The sequence below is a fragment of the Mesitornis unicolor genome, unplaced genomic scaffold (assembly GCF_000695765.1).
Source record: "Mesitornis unicolor isolate BGI_N332 unplaced genomic scaffold, ASM69576v1 scaffold35897, whole genome shotgun sequence".
In the NCBI taxonomy this organism is placed as follows: domain Eukaryota; kingdom Metazoa; phylum Chordata; class Aves; order Mesitornithiformes; family Mesitornithidae; genus Mesitornis; species Mesitornis unicolor.
Genome location: NW_010199044.1, coordinates 4,967 through 14,904, shown reverse-complemented (window position 1 = coordinate 14,904; position 9,938 = coordinate 4,967). Strand labels below are relative to the sequence as shown.

Genomic DNA, 9,938 nt, shown 5'->3' with positions numbered 1-9,938 from the left:
TTTTTTTCGTTTTTTGAAGTTTGTGTTTTTTTTAAAGTTTTGAGGTTTTTTTTTTAAACAGTTTTTTTCAAAGTTTTTTTTTAAGTTTTGTGGGTTTTTTTAAAGTTTTGTTATTTTGTGGTTTTTTTTTAAAGTTTTCTGTTTTCTAAAGTGAACACAATCTCGTTTATGACAAAAGTAGTACTGAGAAAAAAAATTTGAATGACAGATTTCTTTCCAAGTGATACAAACACACAGGAACAGCCTATTTTAAGGTAATATAAAATAGTGCAGTCCCATTTTTTCCACTTCTGGATTGTTAAAGTTAACGATCAAATGCTCTGTCAAAACTTCGTTTCTGGCTTCTGCTTCTGAATCTGTTTCTGCCAGAGTTACCACGCCATCCATTCCTAGAGCCTGAGAAGCTTCGGCCATTTCCTTCGCCGCCTCCTGCTCGCTGTGGTTCTACCAACTCAGGTAATTCAGTTGCTACACACAAACGCCATTGTTTTGAATCTTCCCATTTTGCCTGTTGGAAGTCAGACACAGCAAGTTAAATTCTAGGGATACAATTACAGGGTATTTCATAATTACTACATTTGCTCAACTGAAAAGGTAAAATCGTGAGCATTCAAGTTCTAACTAAAGTGGTCGATACTGGTTTCAAAATTTTAAGCATAAGAGCTATAGCTGCTTGAGTGCACCTCAGATATTATAGAACAGTACTGAAACCCACCTTAGAACTTTACAGAGCAACCTCATCAGTAAACTCTTTATTCACCTTTCATTTATTAAGAATACCGCTACAATTATTACTGATCACAAATCCACATTGTTTTAGGAGTGAATGAATGGGGCATGGATGGGCGCACTAAAGAAATACCTGAAGGAAAGATTGCAAGTCTAGGGAATTTCAGCATGGGGATACTAATTCTGGCAAGCAAAAACCCAGAGCTCACTTTTCCATGGAGAGAATTCTGGGTGAAAAGAATGGGGGGTGGGAAATCGAAAAAAGGGGATCTTACAGTATAACAAAACTTGTTGCCTACAAAGATTAATCCAGCAGCAGCTACAAGGGGTGGATTGTTCACACCACCACGCTTCTCAGTGCAAAAGTTTCAAGCTACAGATTTGTGGAGATGGGAATACTTTAGGGAAGGAATACTGTACGCTTGTTCTGTTCTTCAGTTCTTTCAAAGCCATCCCTCTTGCCACTAGGGAAGGCAGGATACCTGTTTTCTGCCTAACCCAATCCAGCCAGTTTCATTTACAGTCTATGTAACCAGAAATTTCAATGAATGTACCTCTACGTTCTTTTGTTCTGCTGCAGGAATATCAAAGCACACACCCTAAAAAGAGAGAATAAAATTTTAATGGATACAAGTCTAGCCTTTCAATTGACTGCAACTAAAAAACACAGAGCCTACAAATCTATGTACCAGAACAGTTTTACATTTCAAAGTGTTTTTATAAGACTTAAGATACTTCAAAATCTTTGACCATTGAGAGAGTCGAGTCAGTATTTCTCAAAACACCTGCACTTCTTTAATGTTTTCTTCAGATACATTTTTCTTTCCTCTGCATAGCCAGTACTTCCAATTCACGTTTTCTCGTTCTTTAACAATAAACTTATGACCCTCTCCCATAAAGAAGTGTCCTCAAGCCAAATCTAAAATCAGAAGTGTCTGACCAAGAATCCTTATGAACGAAGTATGAAATTCATACAGCAAGACATGCAGGTTAACTTTTACACAAAGATAGAATGTAGAAGAGAATACACACAGCACCTAAGACAAGAACTGTTTTTATTGAAAAAAAAATATCTTTAAACTGTTGTTCAAGTGTAGGTTGTCCCTTATTTTAGGCTTTCTAGTTTACCAAGTCTGGGTATCCTCAGTATTGGCATAGATGTGCTGTGATTTAAATGATTTGCTGAACTAGATGCTATCAACATCTAGCATTTTTACATCTCTCTCCTGCTGGTACTTCCAAAAGGCAACCATTCCACCTGCGCTCATACCAATCTTAATGCTTCTATTACAAGTCTCTCCAAAAAAGTTCATTTAACATCTGCTTTTGAAGTGTCCTCTCAATTAATCTTAAAACAGTACAATTTGGGGTTTTTTTTTTTTAGTTTATCTGTTGTTCACCACATCCCATACCACCCTAAACCGCACAAAACCAGGGAAACACAAACTGAAGTAATAAATAATCCTGGACGCACTATTTGATCACACATTTTCACATCTGTGAAAATGCATACAAATTTTGAGACAAGAAGAGTGAGGGGAATCATTTTTGTTTAAAACAACTGTCCCACAGTGAGCTTTGTTACAGTTGCTGCAACATTTAAGTAGGCAACCCAAAAAGTAAATTTCTGATTTTTCAGTTTTAGGGACCAGAAATATGGTGGACATGCACTGTCAGTACTGACTGGCCTAAGAAATTCTGTTCTAAGTTTTGCCATTAAGGCACAGTTAGCGTGGTTCGTACCTTTTGCCTGTTCTGTCATCCTTATAGCCATACTGTATCTCGCATTACACTACCTCCTTAGCATGTCAGTGGAGCAGAGCCCTAAGCCCCTGAGATAACCAGTAATAAACCAGATTGAGGCCCGTCCTTCTACCAGTCATGTCCTTATCAACAGAGCCTGGCATGGGGATAAAGACCAAATATCTCCTCTTGCAACTGCTGAGAAAAGGTTACAACCGGAAGAGCTCAGCAGCAAAGATACAAAGAAAGCTCACCTTTCTTCCCTTGAGGAAACACATTCTGGTCACCTTCCGATCAACATCGTCACCCAACAGTTCTCGCAGTCCTCGCCAAGCATAGCTCATATTGTTTATTTCTTCTGAGCAGCGTAGTATCATTGTAACAAATCCCTAAAGGGTAAGAAATTCAGGAAGAGGAATAAGCTTCAGCACATCTATCAAACAGGAGAAACCTGCTGATTTACAGTTTATAAACTGAGCTTTCAAGTGGATACTGTTATGAGAGAGCAAGTACATTTATAGCCACTATATTCATACTTTTAACTAAATTAGTAGTTCCTAGTGGCTTAAGTACAGTACCCATAAACAAAACCATAAGGAGACAAATAATTTTCTAGTTAAACAACACAAAGGTGTGTTATTTATTTTCACATTCAAGACAAATGTTACAAAGACACCCTTACCACATCCGAGTTCAGCAGTGAGCGCTGTTCAATGGAAGTAGCACCTGAAATATGGGCTAGAGCTGCAGCCAGAGCATCAACTGGTCCCTTTTCTTGTATAAGCAATTGAGCAGATTCTTTGAAATAGTCAATTGCAGTCTGGGAAACAGAATCCAGGCACCTAAGTAATTAAAGGAAAAGAAAAATAATTATAAACTAGTATTTGCTAGGCTCTGGAACAGAAGAAAAACAGCAGTCCAAGACTTTAATAGTGATCAGCTCAGAGAATTCAGAGAGACAGCGACGAGCAATCCAAACAGCCCTTCTGAACTAGGAAGACAGGAAAATACAACAGGGTTTGAGTCACCAAACACACCTGATGGCATCTTTGCTGGAAGCCTTTATTATATCTCTTGCAGTAGGAACACCAACACGCTTGAATGTAATGCCCTGAAATTTAAAAAGCAAAATACAGATGAAAGTTGTAGACCATAAATACATCAGTTCTAAAGAACCAGTATTGGGCTCCAATTAAACAAACATTCAAACCTATCATTTTTCTGCTTCTTTTCACCATTTAACTACCAGCTTTTGCTAGTGAAAGGTACAAGGTAAAGCTTACAGGGTAAAGCCTTTTATGTACCAAGTCAGTTTAAATGATCCAGTGACCTGGAAAAGTGAAATAAGCAGAGACCATTTTGGCAGATTCCAGGGGAAAAAAACAAAAAGAGTCCTACAAATTCTAAATTATTAATTTTAGTCTGATTTACTTGGATTTAAGTACATGTTACACAACCTTTCTTTAGAGTAAATCTGAGCTTTATGTACTGAGGCTAAACTATCTCATCCCAACTGAATGCTTAATTGGTGAGAAAACTACCATATGTAACAGTGCACAAAGTGCAAAAATGGAAGTAATGCTTCTCAGTAAAGCTACACATATAAAAATCACTGACCAGACAATAAGCCAGGGTGAACAGTAAACTGAAATCCTGCTGGCTTTTTCTCACTTCCATAGGTACAATCTTTGCTGAAAAAGCATGGCCATGAGAATCTGCAGCACGCTCCCTGCTCCACAGTAACTGACAGCATACCCATACCCTGCAAGGATACCCGAATCCCAACTGGGTGCTTTAGAAGCTGTCTTCTGTAAAAGAAAAATATGCTTTACCGCTTTTTGTTCCACATGTCTCAACTGATATTCCTCCTTGCGCTGATAAAAACAGATGCAGATCCCAGTCCGTCCAGCTCGACCTGTGCGTCCAGAACGATGGATATAGGACTCCACATCCTTCAAAATAAATAGCCTTATGACATCTCTCTTTTATTGTAATTTAATCAATTCACTGCATTCACATAATTTAGTAGAAGCTATTACAGTTAAGTCTGAACAATACAAAATAACTGCATCAGGGAATTAAATAAAAGCCATTGTTTCCCTAAAGCTTTTCCGTAACTCTAAAAATCACGGTTTAAAAGCCAGAACCATGAGCATGTGTCAACTAAGTCTTGTTTTGGCATCACTACAGAGAATATGAGAAAACATTTTGAGTGTGTATACCTCTATAACAATCGCACTCGCCCTTCTGCATATCACCTTGGGTATGGCTACTGAGATATTAATAGCAAATTCACTGAAAAATTATCTTGTTTCTTGTAAGTCCTCTTAACTCAGCCAGTGTTCTCACTGTAGGGGTACTCTCCTCATATATGCCCCTACTTATTGAATCCTTCTTGCCAGAAAAACAGCCTTTCTTCACTGTCCACTGCTTCCAGACTTGCAATCACCATACATGGCTTTGAAGGGAGAGGCTTTGATCAGCTTTAAAAGAAGGCATTTTAAGGAGACCTTCTTTAAACGTACTAGAGACTGATGCACTCTGAAAAAATCCTCCAAGAAGCTACTTCTATATATCAGGACATTTCTTGCCCTTAAAAGCAATGCTGACACACTGTGTGGTGAGTACCACCTGATGGCATTTACTACTTTAAAACAAAACTGTAAGTTATTACAAAACACCCAACAGAACCATCTCCTACCTTTGGTGGTGAACTTTGTACAACCAGGTCAACTTCAGGGATATCTAAACCACGGGCAGCTACATTGGTGGCAACCAGAACTTTAAATGTACCATTTCTGAAACCTTTCAGTGTGATCTCTCTTTGCTTCTGAGGAATGTCACCATGCAATGACTGGCAATCCTGAAAAACAGCAAAATCCAAGACGGTGCCTCATTTTATGGTCAGTTTTGGGTACAGTATTTTGTATTTGATATCGTATGGCAAGATACAGAAGAACTGAATTACCAGAGTTCACATTTTAGGTGTCTTACAATATTCACTCTACTTCTTATTCATATACCTCAAAAACCTTTAACAAAGGTAGGAAAACAGAATCACAACATGGCATTATCTCCACTCCTAATTACTGTGACCTATGAAAACAACAACGCCCTAACTTGCCATCCACACTATCTACGTGAGGTTAACTGTTTCAAAAGGATCATTGACAATTTTTTCAGGCCTTCTTAGTATTCATTTAGATGTCTTCCCAAAAATAGCGTTCCTTCTTAATCCTCCTTAATATATTAATTTCTCCCACTACTAGTTAAAAGACTAAAATATAAGTGCCCCTAAAAAAAATGAACTACTACTTACAGGCAGAAAAGGACCTGGGGGTGTTGGTGGACAGCAGGATGACCATGAGCCAGCAATGTGCCCTTGAGCCAAGAAGGCCAATGGCATCCTGGGGTGTATCAGAAGGGGTGGTGAGTAGGCCAGAGAGGTTCTTCTCCCCCTCTACTCTGCCCTGGTGAGTCCGCATTTGGAATATTGTGTTCAGTTCTGGGCCCCTCAGTTCAAGAAGGACAGGGAATTGCTTGAAAGAGTCCAGCGCAGAGCCACAAAGATGATGGAGGGAGTGGAGCACCTCCCTTATGAGGAGCGGCTGAGGGAGCTGGGTCTCTTTAGCTTGGAGCAGAGGAGACTGAGGGGAGACCTCATTCATGGTTATAAATTTGTAAAGGGTGAGTGTCAGGAGGAAGGAGCCAGGCTCTTCTCAGTGACAGCCAATGACAGGACAAGGGACAATGGGAGCAAGTTGGAGCATAGGAGGTTCAATCTGAACATGAGGAAAAACTTCTTTACTGGGGTAAAGGGTGACAGAGCCCTGGCCCAGGCTGCCCAGAGAGGTTGTGGAGTCTCCTTCTCTGGAGACATTCAAAACCCGCCTGGCCGTGTTCCTGTGTGACCTGGTCTGGTGATCCTGCTCTGGCAGGGGTTGGACTGGATGAGCTTTCCAGGTCTCTTCCAACTCCTGAGATTCTGTGATTCAAAGATTTTTTTTTAATCCACACATTCTGAAATTCCTGTATCACTGCAATAACAAGTATGAAGAGCAAGCATACGCTACTCCACATTTCACAGCTTGCCTGTAGATGGCTATCATGTTTACTACAGGTAAACAGAGAATGATTTGAAAAAATACTAACACAATGCTAGAGTCAGCACAGAATTCAAAAACTTTTTTCAGACAATTTTGGATTAATCCCAGCCGGCAAGTCATATATTCTGTTAGCAAATACTAATATGCTAAAACAGAAACATCTAAGTAATTTCCTTCTTTTACCTGCCAAGATCAGAGTTGTGCATTGCCTATGCAAGATTTGATACCACTAACACCACCAGTAATGAAGGATAAGGCTCCACACTGAGGTTTAACTGCTAGTGAGGTCATGTAGGAGTGTGGGAGAAACACTGCTGAACACACTTGTGGCAGATATAAAGCTTCTCCTTTCCCTAGGAACATAATGCTATCCTGCTTTCTAGACGTAATTTAACCCATCTCCTCAATGAAAACACTACAAAAATAGTCGCTGTGATCCCACCACCAAGAATGAGCATGCAGTCCCAGTGTTGCTACACATCATAAACACTGCACCACTATATCAGCAAGTTATTTCCTGCCAATGCTAGAGTGTACCACAAATCTCAGGTATGCACTAAAGCTCATTCACAAGAGATGGCAGATTTCATTCTTTCTGTGTATACATCTTTAAACTCTTCATAACAGCTAACAAACATCTTAATGAAAATACAGCTATAGCCTGTGGTCTATTACAGCTCTAAACCCTAATTGCCCCTGCTGCAACAACACTAATTAATGTCAGCATCAGAGCTCAGTAACTGCTATTTCAGACCTGTTATCCTAGTAGTTCTCCAAGTCTACCACCATTTTTTTAAATCTGATACAGTCCTCTCTGAAAATAATACAGAAAAAATAATTCACAACTGTTTCATTTAATGTCGATGAGAACTCTTTTAAGAAAAAAATCCTTTGTAGCCCAGCCCAGCCTAGCCCTGAAGGCTATAATGCCATAAACTTTCAACCAGTTAGGCTGAACCACCTGCAAAAGCCTGCCTTGTCCACTTTGAAAGTCTCTCTATAGAACTTACTCAGCATAGGTCTGGTATCACCATAGGGTTGATACATCTCTGACAGGTTTTGTTACTTCATACAGATTATAAAATACCTGTTTGATTGAAGCATTTAGAGCCAGTTCATTTGCCTCTTTTTTGGTCTCACAAAAGACGATGGTCCTCCCATGGCTGCCACTGTAGACCTGAATGACATCTCCAATAACCGCAGCTCTCTGAGTCCAGTGACATTCTATTGCCAAATGCTATGAAAAACAATTCCAGTGGTTAGCTTACATAAAAACATAAGATTCTTTAATACATTTGAAACTGTAAAATCCAGAAATACTAGAGAGTTATGCAGTTTCCTGATGGACAAAACATGCTCACTCACAGTCTTGGAACTTGCAAAATCCATAAGGCTCTTATGTCCACCACAGATGGACAAAAGATTACAGTTTACAAATCATTTTTTTTAAGCAAGGAGAAAAACAGATGTTACACCAGGTATGTGGAGGACATTCAGAGCTACAAGATTTTGTCACAGTTCTATCAACTAAGGTTTTATGTCAGATGAAGTGAAATAAATAAATACAGCTGTGTTAAAAGCTTTTTTTCAAGCACAAGATTAACATTCTTTCAAACCCACTGATACAATTACCATGTGTCCAACTGATCTGTCAAAGTGACCACTAAGCAGTACTTTAGCAGAAACAGTATCTTATTTTATCAAGTAAAGGTAATTCAGGCTTCTAGCATATCTGTATTGTATTCCTTGCTATGGTATTTACTGCATAGCAAGCAAAGGCCTAGTGAGGTGAGAGAACATAGGAAGTGTGAAAAAACCTCCTGTATATAGAATAGCAGAATTTCAATAACAATAATAATTAAATAATAATTTCAATAACAATAATAAATAATAATTCTCAGAACTTTCAATATCATTCTGATAATGCACCTTAGGATGGAATGAGCCTTTGTAGCATAAAAGGGAAAAGCCCTGAAAACACTCCACATTAGATACTCACGTCCACTGTTGTAGCAGCTTTTTGAGTTCTTTTCCCAATAAGGTCAATCTGTTCATATTTAGACTTCATGTATTTCTTAGCCACATCATACACCCAGTGTGGGCAAGTTGCAGAAAACAGCAGTGTCTGGGGATTGTCTTCAGAATCTTATAACATGGAACAACAGTTCACAAACTCCATATGTTTCATCTTACAGATTGTATACAATTGATCATACGGTTTATTAAAATTACAAGGTCAGATATAAGTATATAAAATAAACATAAACCAATTCTGCTTTTTAAAGTTACGCGTTACCAACATCTGGAGAAAAAATATACTCTAGAAAGTTTAAATGTTTTCAAGATCAGTAAAAAAGTTACTATGACCAAAAAACCCAGTCTATTTTCAAGGGGTGAAAAGGGTATAAAGCTTCTAATTCCTTTTAACTGGAAGAAGTTCAAGTACAACTTACAGATAGGTGTCAAAGAAAGTTATTTACAGATCCCTAGGTTCTAATCCCTGGAATTTTAATCTTTGCAAAGGTCCAAGGAATGATTCCCACTTTTACAACACTGTGTGTCCACAGTACACTTGCTGCAATGTATAGTATTCAGTCATTTCTAAACAAAGCCACCTTGACACTTTCAGAAAAAGATACCTGAATTTTAGCAGATTAAATTATTACTAAGATTTCCTACTATTTGTTTAACTATTGAGATTACCTTTCTTGTATGCAACTCGCAATATGTCTTCCACTTGCTCAGCAAATCCCATGTCCAGCATCTGGTCAACTTCATCAAGTACAACATGTTTCACCTTGGTAAGGTCCAGCTTGCCACTTTGAATATGGTCCTTGATTCGACCAGGGGTCCCAACCAAAATGTCAATGCCACTTCTTATGAGATCAACTGATGAACAGAAAAGAGCAGACGAGGAGTTAGCAGTGAACTAGGGAACACTCTCTGTATTAGAAACACACGGTAGCTAAGTAGTAATGAACAGCTTCTTAAACCATTCATGAGTACTCTCCTCACAAATGTGAGAACAAATGATGAACAGGGGGAGAAAACCTGAGGGGGAAAAAAAATCTCAAAACTGGTAAGGTAGAAGTTCTACTGCTCTTCCTGAAGGAAAAAAAGATTTCCCATCTCGCTTCCCTCTCCCTGTGATTTAAATAAAGTGACAAACAAAAGGCTTCTTTTAACATACTTTGGAAACAGTTAGCTCTTCCCAAGTTGTCTACCTTAATTGGAAACTTCAAGAAATCTTTATTTATTTGACTATCCAAATTTCTGAAATCACCTCCTTCTTGAAGTTCTGCAGGAAAAAAAAAATCTCCACCTCTAATGTCTCAAGATGTATTACAATGAAAGAGCTTA

General features: G+C 38.6%; 1 protein-coding gene across 1 annotated transcript in view; it reads right to left on the bottom strand.

The window, feature by feature from the left end:
- Positions 1-304: 304 nt before the first annotated feature.
- Positions 305-9,938, bottom strand: part of LOC104544460 (nucleolar RNA helicase 2-like) — a gene marked incomplete at its 5' end in the record, with an annotated part of 14,179 nt that continues 4,545 nt past the window's right edge. Inside the window, 10 exons of the mRNA XM_010189341.1 lie at positions 305-508; positions 1,284-1,328; positions 2,727-2,861; positions 3,155-3,314; positions 3,510-3,583; positions 4,305-4,424; positions 5,174-5,335; positions 7,666-7,815; positions 8,578-8,723; positions 9,282-9,467. Coding sequence (XP_010187643.1) covers positions 305-508; positions 1,284-1,328; positions 2,727-2,861; positions 3,155-3,314; positions 3,510-3,583; positions 4,305-4,424; positions 5,174-5,335; positions 7,666-7,815; positions 8,578-8,723; positions 9,282-9,467 — 1,382 coding nt within the window. The remainder of the gene's footprint in view (positions 509-1,283; positions 1,329-2,726; positions 2,862-3,154; positions 3,315-3,509; positions 3,584-4,304; positions 4,425-5,173; positions 5,336-7,665; positions 7,816-8,577; positions 8,724-9,281; positions 9,468-9,938) is intronic.